The 21,433-nt window shown below is 40.6% G+C and overlaps 1 protein-coding gene across 3 annotated transcripts in view; it reads left to right on the top strand.

The window, feature by feature from the left end:
- Positions 1-21,433, top strand: part of UST (uronyl 2-sulfotransferase) — a 178,406-nt gene that overhangs the window by 128,556 nt on the left and 28,417 nt on the right. For all 3 annotated transcript variants that reach the window (XM_049800284.1, XM_049800285.1, XM_049800286.1), the window contains exons 6-7: positions 2,238-2,335; positions 4,527-4,684. In XM_049800284.1, coding sequence (XP_049656241.1) covers positions 2,238-2,335; positions 4,527-4,684 — 256 coding nt within the window. The remainder of the gene's footprint in view (positions 1-2,237; positions 2,336-4,526; positions 4,685-21,433) is intronic.

The raw sequence follows: 21,433 nt of genomic DNA, 5'->3' as shown, positions 1-21,433 counted from the left end.
TTAGACTAGTGCTGCACCAGTTGTTTCAGTGATCCTACAACAGTCTACCCTAAAAAGGAATACTAAAAATCTCTTTTTGATAAATATAAGCTGATTGCTTGTTAAAGCTGCAGGATTTTCCACGTGAATTTACATTGCTTTTATTGTATGGATGTTTCTCAGACCGTATTCATCAAACATTGTTTTCAGAATGACCAGAAGGTCCCTGTTACACTTCTGTGTTGGGTATTGATACTTACTTATCTCAGGGAATATTTTCTGAGTCACTGTATTCATTATTCTTGCAAAGAAACCGTAAGTTTCTTTGTTGTGAGGTAATGTCTGTTCATCTTTGTATTGGGGTAAGAAATGATTCTTGGTTGGGTCTTACTAATTGTTTTTAAATCTTATGTAGGTGTTTCTGCCTTTCAGTTAATCCATCTATCAAGTGCAAGCTGGCTTAGACGTAATTTAAGTATTGCCAGGACAATATTTCAGATTTTTTAAAATCCAAGCAATTTATGAATTAATTGCAGGTCTCTGCAGGTTCTTACAGAAACCAAAAATACGTATCCCTGAAAACATCTCCGGTGGTGTCTGTAGTAAAAGTACAATAAACCTTTAAAGAAGTGCAATTTTTAATTCATGTTAAAAAAACCCTATTGGGGTGATAGGAGGGACACATTGCCTGTGCCACCGTACTGTCCCACCAGTAGATTTCTTAGTAATATTCATAGCATTGAGAATGGGGGGCTGGTTAGCTTCAGCTCAGAAGCTTGAATGTCAAAATTCAGGTCTTGACCATAAATCTTCTGGAATGTATTTAAGGCAAGCCCTTCTCAGTATGCTTGAATACACAGGGGAGCAGGGGAGATGGGTTCTTTGTATCCCAATTGGCATTTTTTATGTTGTTTTCTTTGATGGTTCCTCACCATGTGATTTACTTCCCAGCCCAGGATCTTCTGATGTGCTTATAAAATCTGAATCACATGAGTGTAAGACAGACGAGGAAAGAGGACTGTACTTGAAAAGGCTTATGGACCCAAATGTGACACTTGTGGGAAGAGCTTCTCTGCACTGAGGTCTCAGAAGCGGATGCTGCGGCTGGAGGCCGGTACCCCACGCGGCCCCAGGAGAGCAGGGGATGCTCCCCATGTCTCCCCCGCTGCTGAGCACTTCTGTCTTGCCAGGGGCACGTTGCCCACTGAAGTCTTCTCCATTGCATTTTATTTACTTGATGAAGTATGGATTTGATTAGTCATTGATTTGATATTGGTGTGTATCAAGCCTACTGCATTATAAAAGCACGCGTCTTTAAATAAGAATGAAGATTGCTTTGCAAAGATGAGATCCTTTCATCTTTGCTTATGTTGTCTTGCGTTGATTCTTTTTTTTGCCCTGTATGTCTCTTTGGAGTCAGTGGGTCTGCTTGCAGAGTAAGGGTCTGTTAGACTAGATAAGGATAGTGGAATTCAATCCCACTTGCAGGTACATTTATTATTGTGCTAGAATAAAGCTAGAAATGGAATATAGTTCCTCAGGGTTCAGTAGCTATGCCTAGTCTTTGAAAAATGATAAATAGCTCCTAATTAGATGAATGACAAATCAGGAAAATGATAAATACTTTCTAATAAGCCCTTTTCTCAGTGGGAGTTTAGACAACAAGCTCAATTCTGAACATCTGAGGAATGTACAGAATTGTAATCAAAAGTGATGTATGTTTTTATATCAAGAGTAAGCTGTGCGAGTTACAGCTTACGTTTGTTCATTCCAGTCATTGAATGAAGCAGAATTAAAAAAAAAAATAAAGAAAGAAAATAATTGCTGTCTCAATTTGATTTATTCTGGCTACTTCAGGTTTCCCCCAGGGTGTATTTAGAAGAAAGAAGAGTCTGAAAATAATCTCCTGAATATTTTAAATGTAACTCAGTATGCAAGTTGATCCATGTGTCCTGCTTTGAATCATGCAGTAATCTCAATATAAGAATTGTGTTATTTGCAGCAAGGAAAAAAAAAAATGGTTTTTGCATGCTAGGACAAAATGGCCTCCCCCCCCCAAACTTTCTAATGATATTTAGAAGTGCATAGATGAACCTGTAGATGACTTTTAAAGTATTTGTTACAGCCTCAGCGCAATTCTTTGTCTCTGAGATGACTGTATAAAGTATGGAAAAAGAAAAAACTTGTTAATAGAGAAAGGAAAATGCATTATTAAACCTCTTTCTTTTTTTCTTTTTTTTTTCTTTCCTCCCCCACAGGACATAAATGTATGTATCCTTGAAAACTACCCTGAATGTTCCAATCCCAGGTTATTTTACATCATACCGTATTTCTGTGGACAGCATCCAAGATGCAGGTAAATATATACAAGGTATCCCAATTTGTTCAGCAATAGCTATTGCTAACAATTTGTCAGAAACTGGTAATAAAGAGGCAGCAGTTGTTTGAAGTACAAGAGAAAAGTGAAAGTACAAGTGTAGCACTGTATGTCGTAACTGCCTGCATATAGTTTGGAATAAGGAGGGTAAGGCAAATGTAGTACTATTCTTTTTTCTTGATTTAATATGTGAATAATTCCTCAAATCTGGATGTGTTTACATGGATTTTTTTTTTTTTTTCTGGGTTGGCAAGGTGAGAATTGCAGTGACCATATGTGCTTGTTACTCGTTTTACCTCACTGTAATTTTGTAATATGTGTTTTAGCTCTGCTCAGATGCTCACATCAGGTCTATACATGAGGAATTCCAGGTTTCTATGTCCACGTAAGAAATAGTAATCATGCTTAGAACTATGTAAAATGCAGCCTCCTACTCTGTAATTGAGCTAGCTCATTTTAAATGTGTCTATTTACACCATTCTCGTACATATGTGAATAATTTTAAATACCTTCTTGTTTTCAAATACTTTTGTATCGTTGGTCACAGCATGTTCTTTATTAGGTTTGTTCAACTTCAAGGTATTCTGTTTATTTATTGTTACTGCTTCTCCATAGTGGAACAACTGCACGTGTTTTCAAAAATTTTTTTCTACAGCCATACTTTTTTGTAGCAGTAACAACAACTGAAAGTGTCTTCCTTCTTGCATCTCTAAGTATCTTTGCTGTAAAATCCTGCTTTAGTTTTTTGACATAAGTGAAGTTACGATTAAGAAGCAAAACAGATTCATTACTTCATTTTCATTACACATTTTTTTCTTGATGTATTTTGGCCTCATTTGCAAATGCTTATGGTGGCACCTTGAACTTGTGTGCATGAGTAATCCCATTAACAACACTCACATACCTGAATACTTCCACAAGATACCTCTGCGAGGTTCCCAAGCAGTATATTGAAGTAGTGTTCTGCAGCTTGTTATAGATCTGTCTCCTATCATGCCCTTTCACTTCCTTCAGCTAATTCCAAGTCACACAAGGAGCTGCAAGGAGGTTTGTAGTATTTGTTAGGACACTTTGCTCTTCCAGAAAATGGATCACTGCACAGAAAGTGGAAGAGAATGAAAAACTGCTCCAAGTCTGCTCTAGTAGGTTTGTAAAGCAGTAAGTTTTTCCACATCACCAAAAGAGCTTCTGGCAAATGTTGTTGGATTCCCTGTTGCATAGAGTTTGCAATAGCCTAATGGAGTTAGGGAAGAGGTGTGATCTCCAGCCACTCTTGGGTAGCATGTATGACTCGGATGTTCATCATACCAGCTGGAGCCTGTGAAAAAGCTGATTTCCCTTAGTTTGGGGCACTGGCATTATATCCGCTATCAATACAAATGCTGACTGCTGCTCCCAGGACATAATTAACATGAGTTAGTGTAAGGGATTTAGGATTCATATGCTTGTCTAACTAAATTGTGCTTCTAAGAAACTATGAGAGAAGCATAAAGATGCACTGGTGTCCTGCCAGCTTCTCCCACTGGGGGAAAAGATAGAGTAACCCTAAACTGATCTTCAAAACCAGTGTCAGTCAGAACAAACAAATGCAAGTCCTGTAGCAGAGCCGCAGGGCAGTCAGGGGTGATGGCAGGGAAGGGGAAGCTCATGGAGACTTTGGCAAAAGTTAAAATGAAGGACAAGGTGGGAAACAGCCTGGTAGCCTCCTGTGTAGTATTCGCTGGGTAACAGCAGGTGACGATGGCTCGCAGGAGTTCTCCTGAGGTGGTTCAAGGACACCGCCACCCCTTAGCACCCTTCATCACCCAAGGAAGTCGTTCCTCCCGTGAGACAGGTCATGGCTTCCAAGTTGAAATACAGAAGTTCACAAGTTTGAGCTTATAAATAACTTGGTGAAAGACATCTTCAGAACGGAGTACTTCCACGCAGTGATTCACTTCCTTTTAATGTGATCTTGTTTTTACATGCCAAACCAATTCTACGTGTTGTGCAGAAAAGCTCAGTAAGCCACTCGGGTTTGGGGGGGTCGGGGTATATTCTGTTAGAAGTACAGCACTGAATATTGTTTGATTCAGTTGTGTTCTTGGCTTGAATTTCAGAAGTAAATGCAGCTTTACACTTTTTTTTTTTCTCTCCTCTCTCTCTCTCTCCCTCCATTAATGTCATACAGGGAGCCTGGTGAATGGGCCCTTGAAAGAGCAAAGCTGAACGTTAATGAAAATTTTCTGCTTGTGGGCATTCTGGAGGAGTTGGAGGATGTGCTGCTTTTATTAGAAAGATTCTTACCTCATTATTTCAAGGATGTGCTTAGCATCTACAAAAACCCAGGTAACTTTTTCCATTAAAAAGCTATTCTTACAGAAACTTTGGCAAAATCTGCATGGCTGCTGAAAGGTACGTGTTGTCTTGCTTATTCAATGAAGAGATTTATCTCCTTTTTGGGGAGCAGATTCGATTGATGGGGAAGGCTACTTATTCTGATTTTATTCTTAATGTTACTGTGTGGTTTTCATTTCTGGGCAAGCACTTGGTGCTCCAGTGGTCTTGCCACATGCCAGAAGGCTTCCCGTTTATCATTGGAGTGACCTTTTCTTCTTTTAATTCTGTCATACTCGGCTCTCAAATAATACTGTCAAAATATTCTCAAAATGGTGTCAGCAATATCTGCCTAAGTAAACCTTCAAGAAATGGTTTGGGGAGCTGAATGCTTTGGAGATTCTCCAGTACCAGGATATTTATTTTCCCTCAGCCTTGACTAAGAGTTGAAGTGAAATCAACATTCAGTTAAACTGAGTTAGGTAAAGTACAAATAAGAACATGTATTTACAGCACTTTAAGTATAAAGCATGCTGAGGAAAAAAGTTTGGGACACTTGAGTAGAGAAATGAAAACAGAGAACACGTAATCTACCCCTTAATTTGCACCCCACAGTCAATCTGAAAGGGTTCTCTCTTCTCTACATCAGTCCATCCCTCCCAATGCTTATTTATTGCTAACTTATTTAGGAGGCAGTCTTGTGTTCCAGCAGAACTGATTTCCTGCTTATATTTGGCTGGGCCATCAGCATCGTGTGAACGAGGGAGGGATAAACTTCCCTTATTGCTTGGTGACTCGGTTATGTTCGTGTCAGTGTGAAACACCTACAGCCACTGAAATGTGTGTTTTGTACCAAGTTGTATATTAAAAACACGCAGATCAAAGATTGAATTTTGTTTGTAATGCATGCAGCTGATGGCCGGCATTTGACTGAGGGCAGCTATCACAGTAATCAGTCACTTTGGAGAAATTACGGATTTCTGTCGGTAGCCAGGAATTACGGGTGACTGTCCACCAATCCCTGCTTGCAGGATGCATCTTTGAAAATTTTGTATTTAGCGATGATACAGATATTATAGGGAAAGTGGGGCATTCCTTCTCTGAACATGATTTCAGTAGGTCATTACCTGCTTGCAATAAGGCAGTTAAGGCAGCTTTTTAGAAGGTATGAGTGTTAATTTGTTGTGGTACTATATGCAGCCATAGAGCTAATTTGCTCAATAACAGACACAAGGAGAGCATGGTATGGTATTGACATGGGAGCAGAGCCCAATTTTGGATCAGTTATTTCTCTTTGTAAATTAAAAAATAAAAAGACACATGTTTGTAGTATGTGGAGGTCTTCCTAAATGTTTGCACAATTCAGTCTCCAAGGTTTTCCCATGGGGATGTTAGACAAGAGGGAGGCTGGGGATCAATAGAAGGATGCTGTCTTTGCAATGAGCAGACTTTTCTTTGGGAATCAGTAGCACTTCCTCAGCTGTTCTGTGCACCATAGGTTTTTCACTTCTCTTACAATGGGGGAAGCTAACAAACGGCACAGAGGGTCTCAGTTTTCATTGGGGTGCCCTAGAATTAGTCAGGTGTGAAATAAGCAATCTCCCAGAATTGTTAAGTGCTGGATAGTCTTTCTCTTCTCTGTGTATATTCCAGTATCTGGGGGAGATTTGATCCCCTATTTCAGGACAGTGATTTCCGCTAGGATTTCATGTGTAAGACTGGTCTTGTGTCATGTCTGAAGGTTCACCTCTTTCCTTCAGTATTCCCCGTGAGGATTAAACTTTTGTTTCATTTTTCCAATTCACTTATTCACAAGGAAGAATAGAAAGGAAACAGTTTCCTTGTGTTAACTCTCTCCTCCTCCTTTCATGCATGCATATGTTTGGGGTTTTTTTCCAGTCATAATTTTTTCAGGTTATTTCTGAGTTGGTGCTAATGCTTACAAAATAATAAACAGACTCAGCCAGAAAGGGGGGAAAAAAAAAGGAAATTCAAGTGCTGTGTAAGAAATCCTACATCATTCTCCTCAGGGCACCTTAGACCTGATCTGCAACACCCTCTGCTGTTGCATCATGAAATGCTGGGAAGAAGAGATGTTACTCTGCCCAGCTGTGTGGTGATCCCACAAAGCAGCAGATACTTTGGGCCAAAACTGAACTTTTGTTGCAACTAACGCTTGCAGATTAAATCTGTACACTTTACAGTTTTGTCTGCTGACCTGCTGCTCCACCTGCGATACTCTTATCACAGTCTCTCCTCTTTTTGCATAAAGAAAGTAAAGCTTTTCCAGAACTTATCTTTTATCAGTTGAATATATTGAGATGAGAAAAACACAGTGAAGGACCGTGTACAGAAAGGTGATTCACTTCCACATCAGCGAATCTCTGCGCCAGAGTCCACTGCAGGAAGCAGTTCTGGATTAGACACAATTCAAAAACTGGATTTGTAGAGCTGCTTTGAAGCAGAAAGTAACTGAAGGCAGGCAATTTCCATCCAGTTTTGCTTTAGTGGATTACATAGATTAGAAAGCAGAGTAGGAAGCTGGTGATTGCTGTCCCACTAACATCATAATCTAAACCAAATTAAAAGCACCTACCTCCTGCTGTAGGAAGCAAACTGCTGGATGTTATCAAACCAAAAAAATCACATGTGCATTTAAGATACGTCTGTGGGAATTCTGGGTTAAACCACTTCTTCCCAAAGTTGGGATGCTCCTCCCTCGTTACAGGTGCTTTGGGTGGGCACCAGATCGCTATAGCTCCCATCCAAGCACACTTCTTATTTTCAGGAGCCTTCAGTATAGCTTGATGCTAATAGAAATCAGGAAATCTGGAAACTGTGTCTGATCTCTATTTCTTTTAACCATGCAAGCTGTATTCAAGCTTCTTTGTTTCTTCTGTGTCCGTAGTAAAATTTCTCATCTGAGACAGCATATAACAACATTTTTTGAGGAACTCTTGCTCAGTGACCTCCTCCTAGCTAGAATACAAAGCCTGTAGCCTTTTTACCTTCAAAAATACTTTGCTGCTATTGTTCTGAAGCAGAAGATCAGTAAAACTGTGGCTCTATTGACCAGGTAGGTAGTAGAAGGTTTACATCAGAGAGGACAGAAATGTGAGTGCGGGTGTCTGTATATGTGATGACACAGATAACTGCTTAATGCAGTATGACTTGAGTGCTTTTGTCAGTGATGCTAATGATTTGTTTTACATAAGCTGGCAGAAGGAAACTGTGAAGAAAGGTAAAGTATAAAAAAAGGAGTGAAATGCAGTTGACTTGTTCAGACACTATCACTAACAGTGGTTTATTGAGGTTTTTAATATATTGTGCTTGCCAGCTGCTGTGTATTTGTTCCATGCTGGCTTTTTTTTTTTTCTTTTAAACGGTGTCACATTTTGAAATGCACTCATTTTTCTCAAATTTTGTGAGTTTAAAACAGTTGGCAATTCTGCATGACAGGAAATTTTACGGTCAGAGGACACTAGGAGGATAATTCTCTTCATTGCATTAATAAAAATGTTGCCTTCAGCTAATCCATATGCCAAATATTTTGACTTGTGTGTTTTATAACAATGTGCAACAAAATGCAAAAAGCTCTTTGTGGTGCTAAAGTTTTCATTGGAACCAATCTGGTTTTATCTTGTAGAATAATTTAGAGCATCAGGTTTCCTGTTTTTCTCCTTTTCCACTCTCTCCTTGAAAAAAAAGTATTTTCTTAACATTGATACCAAGTCAAGGAATTGCGGAAGGATTCTCTTTTTTGATGCCTGTCTTGTCCAAAGTGACAAACTCTTACTGCCTTGACAGCCAGGACTGCCTTTGACAAGAGATCAAAAGGGAAGCGCAGGGGCAGGTGGCGGCAGCGAACGGATTGTGGAATAGATAGACAGATCAATAGGTGGGTAGAATAAAAAAAAAAAAAAAAAAAAAATTTACCGTGTTTACTAAATTTCTTTGCTAACACAGTAAAATTTGCTAAAAATTTTGTCCTTTTTTCTCCCCATATTGGAGCAGATAAGGTCCAACTGCAAAGCCTTGGATTGTATTTATTTCAAAATTTGGAAGTATTTCTTAACTCTTTGAAAGGCCTTGAAATACCTATAGCATAACTTTACATGTAAAACTTCTCCTCGCTCTCAGGAGCACAACTGAAGGAAAAATAATTGGTCAGTCCTGTTCATTTTTGCTGGCTATAGCTCACTTCCATAGCCTGGCAGAGAATACTTACAGAGTTTCTTTTGAGATAGGCATGTGTGGGTTTCATTTCCTTGGTGTTTTTAAGAGGCAGAAAATACACACTATATACGGCAAAACACAGAATTTTCTTCTGCCTTGTCAACTTCTGTGTCATGGGGTAAAAGTTAACAGCATCTAATGTAAAAGAATAGAATAGGTAATAAAATGGGTTTTAGCACCTCAGAAATAGGCCATATCCTCTCACCTTTCTGCAGGAGTTCATAAATTTTCTTTGGCACCAGAAGCCCTATAAAAACACTTCTTCCCAATATTGGGGGGGGGGGGGGGGGGATCTTTGTTTCCTGAAGTTACGTTTTGCGTGGAGAATGTGTAGATCTTGCTCTAAAGCAAGAGGACTGACTTAAGCTTTTCAAACAGTGAATTTTATTGAGTGCAATGAAATTACTCATGCTGTCAGCTGGAAGAAAATAGATTGTTCAGGTAAACTGTAAAATGTGCTTTTTTTGAAAATGCAACAAAAATGAGATTCTCCATAAGAATCACATTTACAGGGAATATTTTAAACTGTAGTAGTAGTATTATCCCAGGTAATATAAACCTCCTGATTTTTTAAATCCATTCTGTTCATGAATGCTAGTTACCCGGTCTTGATGTTTTCAATTTATAAGCTTCCCCTTCTCTTTAAACCCAGTAAGGAGGGAGATGCTGCCATTTATCTTGATTGCAAGGCTGAGGTCCCATGAGGCAGATGATGAAGCCTTTTTTTGATGGAGTTAGGAGAAATGTGGGATCAACCCTGGAAGTCTTTGCACCATGCTGAAGATTGCTCCTGTGCCAGGGCAGCCCTGAAGGTGGGGCATGCCTTCAGATGGTTCCTGCACTGGAAGTGGAAAAGACCATTTTCCCCACTCCTTGTCAAAATAAAACTCTTCGCAAGTGGAGAAGGCCGAGAGAGGCTTTTCTTTCTTTCCTTATCCCACCTCCCAGGCCATCAGTTTGTTAGCGGTGCTCCCCAAAGTCTGACTGTTACTTTAGTACTAAATTCTTGTGGCAGCCTTTATCCCACCCTGTTCTTGGGTGCTCTGGCAAGATGTGGATGCTATGCATTTGGAAATGTTCAGGAACTGAGGGTCATTGCTGGAAAAGTAGTTGTGGTATGAAGAAAGCAAAGGGAGGGTGGGAAGATCCCACTGTTCTTTTTTCCCCTCTGAGAAACTGGAATGGATGTCTGCAGGCACAACCTCCAAGAGCAAAAACTCTGGGTAAGAAATGTTGAAAGAAGTCTGATGGAAGGAGGCAGTGCTTTTTGTGCAGTCTTAAGCAGTGATCATCTTATATTCTGCCTTTGTTCAGCCCAAAATGAAATGAAAGAAAAAATGAGGACAAGCAATCTGCAGCTTCTAATAGTCTGCATGCATCTCGTGAGCTGTACTTTCTGGAGAGGGTTGTGACTGGTACGGGGAGAGGGAATATATTGGCTCATCTCTTGCGCACAAATGCACAACCCTTCTCTCTCCTACAAGCATCTGCACTCTTGATGTAAGAATAAAAGCAGCCTAGATTAGATTCAATTCCAGTGCTGAGACTTTTTTGCATCACTTCTTTGCATCTTCTACTTTCTTAAAACAGAATTTGGGAAAACTTGGAACACAATCAGATGTTCAAAAACTTTGGAGACTCCAAACATGCTGTCTTTTCTTTTGCCTCTAAAACAGCTTTATGCTTTCCCTAAATAATACTTTTGAGAGGAATCACTGTGTATGAAAGTTTTCTACAGAAGAGGAAAATTCTAAATTTCATGTGGAGGTAGAACATGAGGTTGGACTTGGGAAGTTATTAACTGCATAACGCGTCTATGGCACGTTCCCATCCATTATGTGAAGCCAACTGTATGTGCGACTTAAAAAGTTTTGTCCAGGAGGTGGTGTAATCTCCCTGCTTGTTCAGGACTTGCAGGGGACTGGAACATCGTGCCAGTGGTAATAGCACATGTGAATTTACATTCTGCCTGGGTGGCATTTTCTTCTTTATCACCCAACATCCTGTTCTGAAAATAGAAAATAAAATTAGGAAATGTGAACAAATTGTTCCTTTCTTCTCCCTCCAAAGTCTGATCTTTCAAAATTACATAGAAGAACACTCTAAAACAATGGGTATGCTAAAACAGGCAGTTTAAGCTCTAGGAGAAGTGTTTAACTGTATTTTTGTTTCTTGTAAAACAAATTCCCAGTTCTCTGTGTGCAAGAAAGGCAGGGAAAGAGAAGAGTCACAGTGCATATCCCTGAGGACGTTTGTTCCAATTAGGTTGATAGCATCTAGGACAATCTGCACAACTCATCTGCTTCTTGGTTTGTTTTATAAAGCTGAAGGTAGTATCAAAAGCTGTAGATACATTATTTAGCTCTTCAGCCATGAAAATACAAGGTTTGGAGAGCAGGGACAAAACTGGACTGCCTGATCTGGGATACCTTGAAGTTAGCAGAATCACCAATCAGTGATAAATGCAATCAGTGGACATATCCTCTTTTTTTCCAATTCAGTAAAGAGCACTTCTGGGCTTTCTCATGACTCTGTTTTTCAAAAGATCCACCAGGTCTTTGGAAGATTTGTCTCAGAAGCTAAACTTCTCTGTGGCAAATTCTGCAGCAAAGATTGGCAGCTTATAACAGCTGTGGTTCTCGTTCTGCTGAGGAAGGTGGAGCCACTCCAGACTATGTGTGTGTTGCATGAGGGACACAACTGTGGCACCAAAAGATTTATCCAAGATAGTATCGGTCTCATTGCTAAACTACGAGCAACAGTAAAGGTGTGGCAAGAGAGTTTGGCGTGGCTTTCCAAGCCCACGTGGAGCTTGTACACATCCAGGCTCAAGTCTGCTGTATTTACTGTTCCCTGCTAGCATGTACTTGTTAGATTGGAGTTAGCTCATATGTGCGTGGTTACACAGCAGAGCATTTGCCTATAAATACATTTTGTGACCCAAAATGAACGGCACATTTTGATACAAAAAGTGAGGTAGCTGACAGCCTGACATGACAATGACAGTCACTCCAGGTAAACCTGCTCCCTGAGCTTATAGTGCAAGGAAATGCGATTTACAGGTCCATCTGCCAAGCATATTAGTATGGTTCTGCTTTCTCGGGATGAGTGGCTGGCTTTGCAGGTACAGCAGGACCAACAATAACTGCTTATATCACGTGAGAAATTGATGTATTTCATACTGGCAGGTTGGGATGGTGAGCATGGTTCATGAACTGGAGGAATGAGGAGGGCCAGTGTTGATCCTCAGTGTCCCTGCCCAGCGCTTCTGGCATTTGAGAAAGTTGGCCACCTTCCCGGTCTCACCACTGAATATGGCAAAGAAGGGGATACGGTTCCTCTGCTTGCCAGTTACGACGCAGATTTTTAAATCCTTATTTTAGGCTTGGATTTTCATGGGAGTTGAATTTGTAAAGGCTTTGCTTAGAATGAGTTGTAGTGGAAGGTGAAGTCCGTGTTCCCTTAAATCATCCTTTAAAAAACCTAGATCAAATGTTTCTCTTCTACTAAAGTTTCTGGACACGTGAGCTCGTAGTCTGGCTCTGACAACCTACAATGTATTGTAGACATAGGCTAAGTATTTTTTTCATAAATTACTGAATTTTTCCTTTCTTTGTGCTGTAATACACGTGGTATATACAGAGCTTGTGTTCTGCAGTCTGCTACCCTTTTCCTATTCGTTTCCACCACCTTTTTCATATTGCTCTTTCCCATCAACAGGCAAGGTCTTTGCCTGAAGCCAACCACACTTTACTTTTTTGCATGCTCTCGTCTGAGTCTCTCCATCATGGGCAGACTTTCCCCTCTCTAAACTTTCTGTATAATGCATTTATACCTGTAAGATTATGAAGGCTGAGACCACCTACAGCATTGTCTTCCTCTCAGTGCAATTCCAAAAGACTTCAGCCTCCAGATTTTGCATTTCATCCCACATCTTCATTACGCTTGCATTGTTTCAATTTCCTTTCATCAGATCTATTGGTGGGCTGTCTGGTTTTGGACTAAACCCACACAGATGTAATTTCATACTTTGTTGCAGTAAAAATAAAACTTATTTGTGGTCTAAATCCCAAGGGGCTAGTCAGCCAAACCCTTGCATCCAATGTATTGAGTTCATGTGTATTTTTTGTGTGTGTGTCAGGAGATCATTTTGAAGGGTTGATGCTGGTATCTTTCAAGCAATTGTCATGTTTATCTAGTAAGCATATCAGTCACTAAAGATGTTATGGTTTATAACAGTGCTCCTGCTATTCATCTGAGGTTGATTCCCTGATGCATCTTTTAAATGTTTCCTGTTCCTAGTATAATAAAGTAAAAAACCCATGGGCAAGCAGCTTTGTTAAAGCTCTGGCACAGAGGGAAAGCTGCATTCAGATACAGCATTAGCTATATCTCATAAATAATCCAGGGTCAAAACACCGCAAACATTTTAATGACAGACAATTAAAGTTTGCAATGACAGTTCATTCCTTCTTGACTAAATTACTAGCTAAAATCATAATGCTATTTTAATCAGTAACATTCCAACTAAACCTCTGTTACTGCTTCTGCTTTAAAAATAGCATTTGAATAAAAATTATAGCAGTAACAGATTATGCAAATTGCTTCTTTGCCAACTTTGACCTCTATTCAGGCAACAGAAGGCATAGAGGAGGAGGCAGATGGCCAGTAAATCCCAGTTCCGTTCCCAGCTGCAGCTCCAGTACATTTGCACAGGTCTTCATTTCACCTACATGGAAACAAGCAAGTTGCACAAGGTGGCTGAGGCTGAAAAACTTTAGTTAATAATAGGACCAAAACAACTGAGAATTTAGCTCGGTTAACATTGTGTCCCACAGTATGTTTTTCAGGGTCAGTGTTTGGGGAGAAGCATCTTTTAACTGAAAACTGAGCATATTTGGCATTGAAGACACAGGAACAGTATGGTGCAGATGCCAGAGCTGACTATTCGCTTTGCTTTTAGGAGCATAATCACATTTTTAGTCTTCAAAGGAGGCTATTGTATTTTTCCCTCAGACTAATTGTAAGTCCTGCCCAATTGTATCAGTGATAGAATAGGCTACACGTTAAACTGATCATTCTTATCCCTGAGGCATCTTGCAAGAGCAATGCGAGTACTGCGAGACAGAATCTTTGATGGCTCAGAAATGTTTTGAACAATACTAAAAGTAAAATAACTACAGAAAAGAAATTTTGTTATAAAAACACTTTTACCTGTGATTTTTGTACAGTAGAGATGAGCAGCCATTCCTAAGGAATTAGTTGAGTTTTCACATAAGCATTGCAATTTAAAATTGAGTTTTTACGGTGATACAAATGAGCTGCTGTAATAATTAAAATGCTGTAATAATTAAAATGAGGAAAACATGAAGGAGCATAAATTCTGACAAGTTAGGTGTGAAATTATAGCAAGGCACTTTCTGGCATGCAGCTTGCTAAAGGCATTGAAGCTAATACCAAAAGGGGTTTTTTAGCCACATCAGAACTAGGTGGCCCACCACAGAGTTGGGGAGAGGGAGACAGTGGGTAGCTGGGAGAGGTGGCAGGGAGACGCTCCCAGGGAAGAGACATCCCCAGAGTACATCTGTAAATAGACCAGTTACTCCCAGGGGACACACTGTATTGCGCTCTAAGTCATCTTAAGACCACTGTTACTACTACTAGAAAAGAAGGGAACGACTTACTAGAATAAATTTCCGCCCTTGATTACAAAGTTACAAGAATTAAAGCAAAGGAAATATATTAGCAGCATAGCTCTCAGCTGCTACGCAGGAGTCCTTTTGGTATGTCTCCCAGCCATCACTCCTGAGGCGGTAATCTGCTCACTTGAGCACAGCTTCACACCGTGGCTGTGCTCCTTCCTCCCAGCCCCTTTGCTTTGCCTGCCCTGGAGGCAGTTTGTGGCGCGGGAGAGCTGACCCCTTGCTCTTCCAAGAGTGAGTCTTTCTTAGAGTTTATGGTCCCTGTTTCCTTTCCCGGTTGGAATTTCCCAGCCTTTTTGATCTGTCTCTCTTGAAAACTTGCTCTCCAAGAAGCTATGGCAAGAGAAGAGGGGTTTACTAAATATGGCTAGGAAGATTCCTTTTTTTCCTGCTTTTTCTCTGTTCTTGAAGTGGAATCACAAATTCACAAGTGTGGTAAGAAAGAGTGTTATCCCCTCCGCTGCTCTCTAGGCTCATCTTCCCTGTCTCCTCCCTTTCTTCCAAATTGCATTCCCATTGTGTTCTTTAATTAGTATCTTCTTTCCAGTTGGGCTGCTTTTTCTCTCTCCCAACATTTGCACAATTGTGACTGCGCTTTATAAATCTCATCTTTTGAGTTGTACTTGTACTGTTTGGACTCAATTTGAATAACTTCTCAGTTACTTGCAGATGCCATCTATAATACAGATAACAGATTTGGTGTCAGGGTGTGGTGTTTTTTTCTCCTCAGTGATCTTTACTCCTTGGCAATGTCAGGAGTGCTGCTGTCAGAGCTAGTATTCACCAAGGATCTCTTTGAAACTGAAATTGCCAACTCTGCGGCGTGTCCTGTCGTTCAATCAGCAGCTGTTTTGGAAGAATGGAAGGTAGTTGACATGACTCCAAGCTTTTAAAGGGCTGCAATGGTCCCCTGGACAGCAACAGATGAAAGTATCCAATTTATGTACTGGTAGGAACTATAATAAAGAATGGGATTAATAGACAGTTGGGAAAAGTCAGTATGGTGTTTGTAGAGCCTCACAAATCAACTAGTTCCTTGAAGGAGACAGCAAGCACAGGGATATGAGATGGTACAGGTGTGATTTTCAGCAGGATCTCTGTCCAAAAGCTCTTAAAGAATATAAGTTGTCAGGATATGGGAGAGAATGTTCTCCTGCAGGATAAAGTTGGTTGAAGAGGTAGGCTTTAGTTGTTTGGTAGCCCCCCCTTACTTTAAACAAGCACAGGAGTCCTGCAGGGACCGTGTTCCAGCCTGGGATAAATGTTCTCTTAAAAAGATGAGACTGAGGTGAGAGAGGTCACTGTCAATATGAAACTACCAGGAAGCAACAAGAACACTGAAGTGTTTTAGTAATCGTAACAAAGCAACGAATTAAAATTCAGCTTCTGTGCAGTTGAGAAGGTCTGTCCTCGGCACTCAGGACTGCAGTACACTGATGCTCCGGGTCCCGGTCTGTGTCCAGGTTGGTAGGAAAGTGCGCAGACTGTCAGATGGGTGGGTATTCTTTTCTGTGCAGGGAAGCAGTGCCCTACAGAAGAAATTTTTATGAGAAGCTAGATCAAACCATGGCTCAGTTTTTCCAGATGGCAGAAAATGATGACGCAGGACAAAAAGGCTAAATCCTGGCTAAATCTCAAGAGCAGCTGAAGGAAAGACGTTCACATTTGAGGTGCTGCCCTAGCTGCAAAGCAGGGAGTTCATACAGCTGTAGTTCTGATCCACGTTTAATTGTAGGTGATTCAGCTCTGATTTATCAGTTCTCTTTCAAGTTTGTGTTCTGGGTGGGCAAAAGGTGGCAAGGGTGACAGTGAAGCCAAACAAAGGTAATTTTCTGTAGAAACACCAGGCCTCGTTTGCCAGCTAGACTTACCAGAGGAAGAAAGAAACTGTTGAGTTGGTCTCTGGTTTTCTAGCAGTGAGCAGCAGCTGTTTTGGTAGCAGTAGCAGCAGCTCATATAACAAATGTTTCATGATGAATGCAAACAAAAGCCAGCCCTGAAATTCCAGCTCCACTATGTACGCATAAAATATAAAACCAGTTCAAAATAACATAACTACTCAACTTAAGGGATTTTTCCCCCCCGCTAAATAAATTCCATATGAGCATTACTGTTTGGTCTGCTTGGTTCTCCAGGGCTTGCCCAGCAAACATTTTTATCATACAGGCTGAGGGCAAAAAGTGAGCATAAAAACAGACCAAGAAAAAAATATTTTTAAAAGAAGTGCACGTGCAAAGAGGTGTGTGGTTTGGGGGAAGGCTTTGAGAATACCAAACATGCTTACTGGATTGAAATTACTGCTGATTGTGAGTTGGCTGAATTCACTTGCCTCCAAAATAGGTCTTGGAGGAATTCTTCATGCACCTCCGTGCAATTTGGTTTCTGAAGATGACTTGTGGTTTTAAAGGCATCTACATGTTAGAAGAGTGTTATGCCCTCTAGCATGAATGTCTTTCCAGATAGCTGGTGGGAGGATTTCTGGGGAATGCAAGTTGCTGATGAGTGCATACTCAGGGGAAATGAGGGTATTGAAGAGAAAGAAAAATATAATAATTGGAGACTGAGGAGAAATAGAAGAGCTATCCAGGGGGCACTGCCTTAAATTGTCATCTTCCTCCAATTGCTCAAGTTAAAACAAAAAGTAAACCCCAGCATTTACCCTTCCCTCCCTGCTCCGTCGCTTGCTGAAAGTCTGGAGCAGCATCTGTTGTCTGCCCACGCAAGCGCTCCCGCTCTGTTCTCAGGCCCCGAAATATTCTCTCTTCACAATCGGTTTGCTTTCCCCATGGCTTGCTTTGACTCCTCTGGTCTGGCTTACCTGTAACTATGCGATTAATCAGCTCTGCGCATCCACCATAGGAAGAAGCCTTATATCTTGTGATCTGCCAGATCAATGATAAAACAATATAACCTGTTCCTATGCCTTTTGCAGTATGATTCCATCTAATACTTTTTGTGTAGTGAAAATCTTAAACGAGGTAGTTGTAGTGGTCTGTCTTCTTCCATGGTGTTTCTTTCAGTTGAGTTTTGGAGGGTCTATGAAGTTGTGTTACTGAGTAATGTATTGCTGTACTTAGGGTACACGCATACCTGTAAGCCATTATGAGTATTACATCTTTGGTATTATAGAGCATGCAAATGCGGGGCTTAGAACAAAATCTGTATGCTTGTCTTGGTCTTTGTTTCTCCTGCTGCTTGACTGCTTTGATTGATTTCCAAACAATCAGCTACGTTATTTGATTTCTTGCTTTTTGTGGAGTGGAAGGGGGAAAAGGAGATGAATAAAGAGCACTGCTGGACCTAGCAAAAAAACAGAGGAGAGAGGGGGTGGATTATTTCGTTGTTTGCTTGTTTCTAGCCAGAAAAAAGTACAACACAAGTTTCTGGGAGAGCCCAGTGGCTGGTTCTGTTGTGCCTGCATTGAGGGAAGACGTGGAGCACGCTGACATTGCTGCAGCAGAGTATTTGGTGCATGCCTGCCTTGCAAGGAGCACGTGTGTGCACAGTCTGGCCAGGGCCCCCGGTGTTTTACAGAGCTGTGCTCTCAGGGCTTTCAGGATGTTAGCAAGTTTGGAAGTTTGCTGCTTGGGCAAGAACATGTGCTTTTTCTGTTACATAAAGTGAGAGTGGGGGATTAATGTGTGGCTGATATATAATATACATCTCCTAAAAGCTAGTGGAAATTGGACATGACAGGAATGAGAGTGTAGCCAAAGCAAATTTATTTAAAATGTTGAATGAAAATATTCACAGAACTCTGTTTTAGCCTAAATACCACTAAATATTTTGCTGGGCATTGAAGTCTTATTTTAAGTTTTCTTCCACTCTTCACTGTCCCTGTAAGTGCTCTGCCAGTTTCAAAGTAGCCGTGACTGATCTTTGAAGGGTCTTCAGGCAGCTGACAAACCTGTTTTACTTAATGTCAGGTGCTTAAGTTATGTACCAGGGAATCTGAACTCTCTGCATGATCAGTGAAGAGAGGTAAATGGCTGTTTAGCTCTCTGGGGGTTTGTTTGATGCCCTGAGTGGCTGCCTGGAGTTCAGCAGCAGGAATATTTCTTACTTGTGCTGTATACTGGTATACAGTTGGGTAGGGATGGATGTTGTCAAGGAGTTGGCATGGAATAGTTTTTGTAGGAGCAAGGATGAAGTATGCATATAAAACCAAAGTTTTTATCATGACTTCTTAGTGCTCACCTTGTCGATCCAATAGATAGATCTTTGCATCATTAAGTGCTATTTTGGCTAAGCTTTTACTGGAATTGTTTGGGTTTTTGGCAGGGGGGTGGTTTGGGGTTTTTGAGCACCCTTGGTAGTATCTTTTCCTGCAGTGTTTCCAGGAGCAAAGTCTATGGCATAGTTCCTTGCGGGGCATAGAAACACAGCAGAAGCTCAGGACCTGCTTGCCAAGAGCAAAGGAGATGAATGAAGAGGAAGATCTATTCTAATAAACTCTCGAGAAACCCCTGCGTGGTGACCAAAGCAGCTGCTAGAAGAGTGCTTAGAGCAAATGAACTATAGAAGACAGGAAACCTGGGCAAGAAGTTTGGATAATAAAACTATGAAGGGATCTTGAAAAGGGTGAACCATGGCAGGACCAGCTGCGGTAGGGGATGGTGGTCAAACCAACCTGCTCAGGTATTTGGCAGCAAGGGAATTTCACCAGTTGCTTACTCCATGTTCTCTCCAAGGTTTTTTGGATGCAGCGCATGTGAGGTGCGTCTCTGGTCTTGCACTGTCCACAGCTTATGTTTCAGTGTTTGAGAAGTCCTCAATCTGTTCTGATTCTGCACTGAATCACAGAGACTAGTGTTTGTCCAGTTTCACCATAAAGGTATCAGGTAGTAGTGCTTTCCGTGTCTTCCTTAGGGTTATTATTTCAGGATTTGTGGATCTTTCAGGTGTGGGGAGTTTTTTCCCCTCTAGATTCTTACCCTATCCATTCCCATTCTTAATTTAGTTCAGTAAGTGGTAAATTCAGTGGTAAATTTTGAGTGCCTGTGATGGCAATTAAAAGTCATTAGAGACAGGGTATAATCTGGGAATCCTGGATGCCAAATAGCACTCTGAAGAAGTCATGGTCTTTCCTGGTTTTGAGTACATAGTTTTACTGATGATTTTGAGTGTTAAACCAATTGATTTTCTTTAATGACCAGGTGAGATGCTTAGCATGGGCGGATGTATACTCTTTTTAAGCACAATGAAACAGATTTCTCTTGTTCAGGTTGTTTTGTTTTGTTTGAAAATGGCAAATTGTTCTTTCCAGTCAGCATGGTGAAAAAGGGTGAGATGAGGGCTATTGGTGTCTAAGCCATTGAAAGAAAGACATTATCCTGATAGGCACATATATATATAATCACAGATATATACACACACACATATATACACACACACATATATACACACATCCTGATACACTTATATATACATCCTGATATACCAAGAACAGCTCCCATGGCACTGCAAACCCTTTTTGTAGTCAACTGTTTTCAGCTCTTATTAGCTGAAAATAACAGGAACAAATTGCAGCTTGTACAACTTTGCCTGTTTGGTGCAGCTATGCCAATGCAGGTGGCTGATAGCAAGAAACCTCAGTCTGTCGTCCTATACTTTAGCAAACAGCTTATCAAAAATGTCAGCCCAGTTCATCTGGAACTTTTACTAACAGAAGAGCAATGAAATTGCAAAGCATATTTGTCCATGTATTGAGTTTCAGCATTTACTTAGCACTGCTTTCTGCTGCTGGTGGAATATGGCATGGGGTCCCTGGCAGGCTCCAGTACTTTGTGCAGTTGCAGAACAAATTATTTAGCCTATTTTAAGGGCAGACTCACCGCTTAGCCAAAGGTTCTGCTTTGAATCGCTGAAAATTATTTTCCTTGGTGCATGTTTTTGCAAGCTACTTGTAGAAATCAATGGTTTGAGTTCCTGCTTAATTCAGCCATTCAATTCACAGGCTGCTCCTGTTACCCTTCCAGACCACATCTTGGTATACATCCCACTTGTTCAACAGGTTTTGTTTTAATGGAAATAAAAAGTTAGTGCGTAGACGCTTTGTATCTCACGTGCAGAAAAGGAAAAATTCCAAGTCCCACACATCTTTTCATATTGTACACACATGTGTGAGTAATTTTGTGAAGAAATGGCACATGATACATTGGTGTATTTTATTAGCAATTGGCAATGCCAGACCAACATTTTGATTTCAAAATAGTGGCAGAAATTACACAGATTGCCACTAAAATCAAAGGACAAATCTAGCACCGCATCCCTGCTTCTGAGTCTTAGCAGACAGACTGGATAATCAAAGGCAAAAGAGATACAACAGAAGTATTTTGATAAACAGGTGTCACCCACTTTAAAGTGTTGAATCTCAGTTTAATTTTTCCCATGCTACATAAATAGTCCCTTCACTTCCTTCAGCCTTGTGGTTTTTCATTTCCCGCTGTTATTCAGACCAAATGGGGAAAAAAAGAGGAAAAAAAAAAAAAGAAAAAAAAAAAAGAAGCAGTTATATTTATGAGGACTCTATATTTGCTCAGTTTAGGGGTTTTTGTTTCTTCAATAAATGTACTTAACAAAATTAAATGCTCTGGGAATGTGCCAGAAATGCTGTCAACCACTGTGGCAAGCAGATGGATGAAGTTTCAGCGGAACGTGATATGCCCGGGTTACTGCATTTGTTTAGAAACTGATGACCATAGTCACTGGCCACACCAAAGTAGCCTGTGAGGAATGTGTTTTTAAAGAGCTCGGAATCACAATTTCATATTGCCAGCACCTGTGGACTTACAGGAGAACTTGGGCTCCATCTAGACACTGA

The sequence above is a fragment of the Accipiter gentilis genome, chromosome 5, assembly GCF_929443795.1.
Source record: "Accipiter gentilis chromosome 5, bAccGen1.1, whole genome shotgun sequence".
Lineage (NCBI taxonomy): Eukaryota > Metazoa > Chordata > Aves > Accipitriformes > Accipitridae > Astur > Astur gentilis.
Note: the sequence above shows the minus strand (reverse complement) of the source record. Positions and strands in the feature narration are given on the sequence as shown.